General features: G+C 40.3%; 1 protein-coding gene across 1 annotated transcript in view; it reads right to left on the reverse strand.

Annotated features, from left to right (window-relative positions):
- Window positions 1–6: 6 nt before the first annotated feature.
- Window positions 7–442, reverse strand: part of LOC119591512 (axoneme-associated protein mst101(2)-like) — a gene marked incomplete in the record, with an annotated part of 46,693 nt that continues 46,257 nt past the window's right edge. The window contains 1 exon segment of the mRNA XM_037940260.1: window positions 7–98. Coding sequence (XP_037796188.1) covers window positions 18–98 — 81 coding nt within the window.

Here is a 442-nt window from a genome sequence, read left to right on the forward strand (position 1 = left end):
CAAGGTTAATTAGCTAATTAACCGGATGAGGCGGTCTCGTGCTTCTCGGCGGCCATGAGACGCTCCTTGTTAGCACGGACTAGCTCAGCTCGGCGATCCTGCAAGAGAAAGGGAGAGGTAGTTAGTCCATGAGGTCTTTGGTTACGTCGCTAACAAGGCGGGACTTTTGGCCTGGTTGAACAGAAAAAAATAAAGGAATACAAGTTTGCAGCAGCCGAAAATAGGAAAGGATGTTTTAAAAGGATAACAAAAGAAAGCCAGTTTAAAAGGGCCACAAGTAAAATGGAGACAGTACATTTTAAAAATCTCCGAGACGGTTACAAAAATCTCGTGAATATGGTTTCCTGTAGTTTAAAAATACGAAAATAAATTTGTATACAGACTCAAAACGACGAACTAAAGTCAAACCAAAACTAATAAAAATCCAAATCAGAACTCATGA

Source organism: Penaeus monodon, chromosome 28 (assembly GCF_015228065.2).
Source record: "Penaeus monodon isolate SGIC_2016 chromosome 28, NSTDA_Pmon_1, whole genome shotgun sequence".
Classification (NCBI taxonomy): Eukaryota; Metazoa; Arthropoda; class Malacostraca; order Decapoda; family Penaeidae; genus Penaeus; species Penaeus monodon.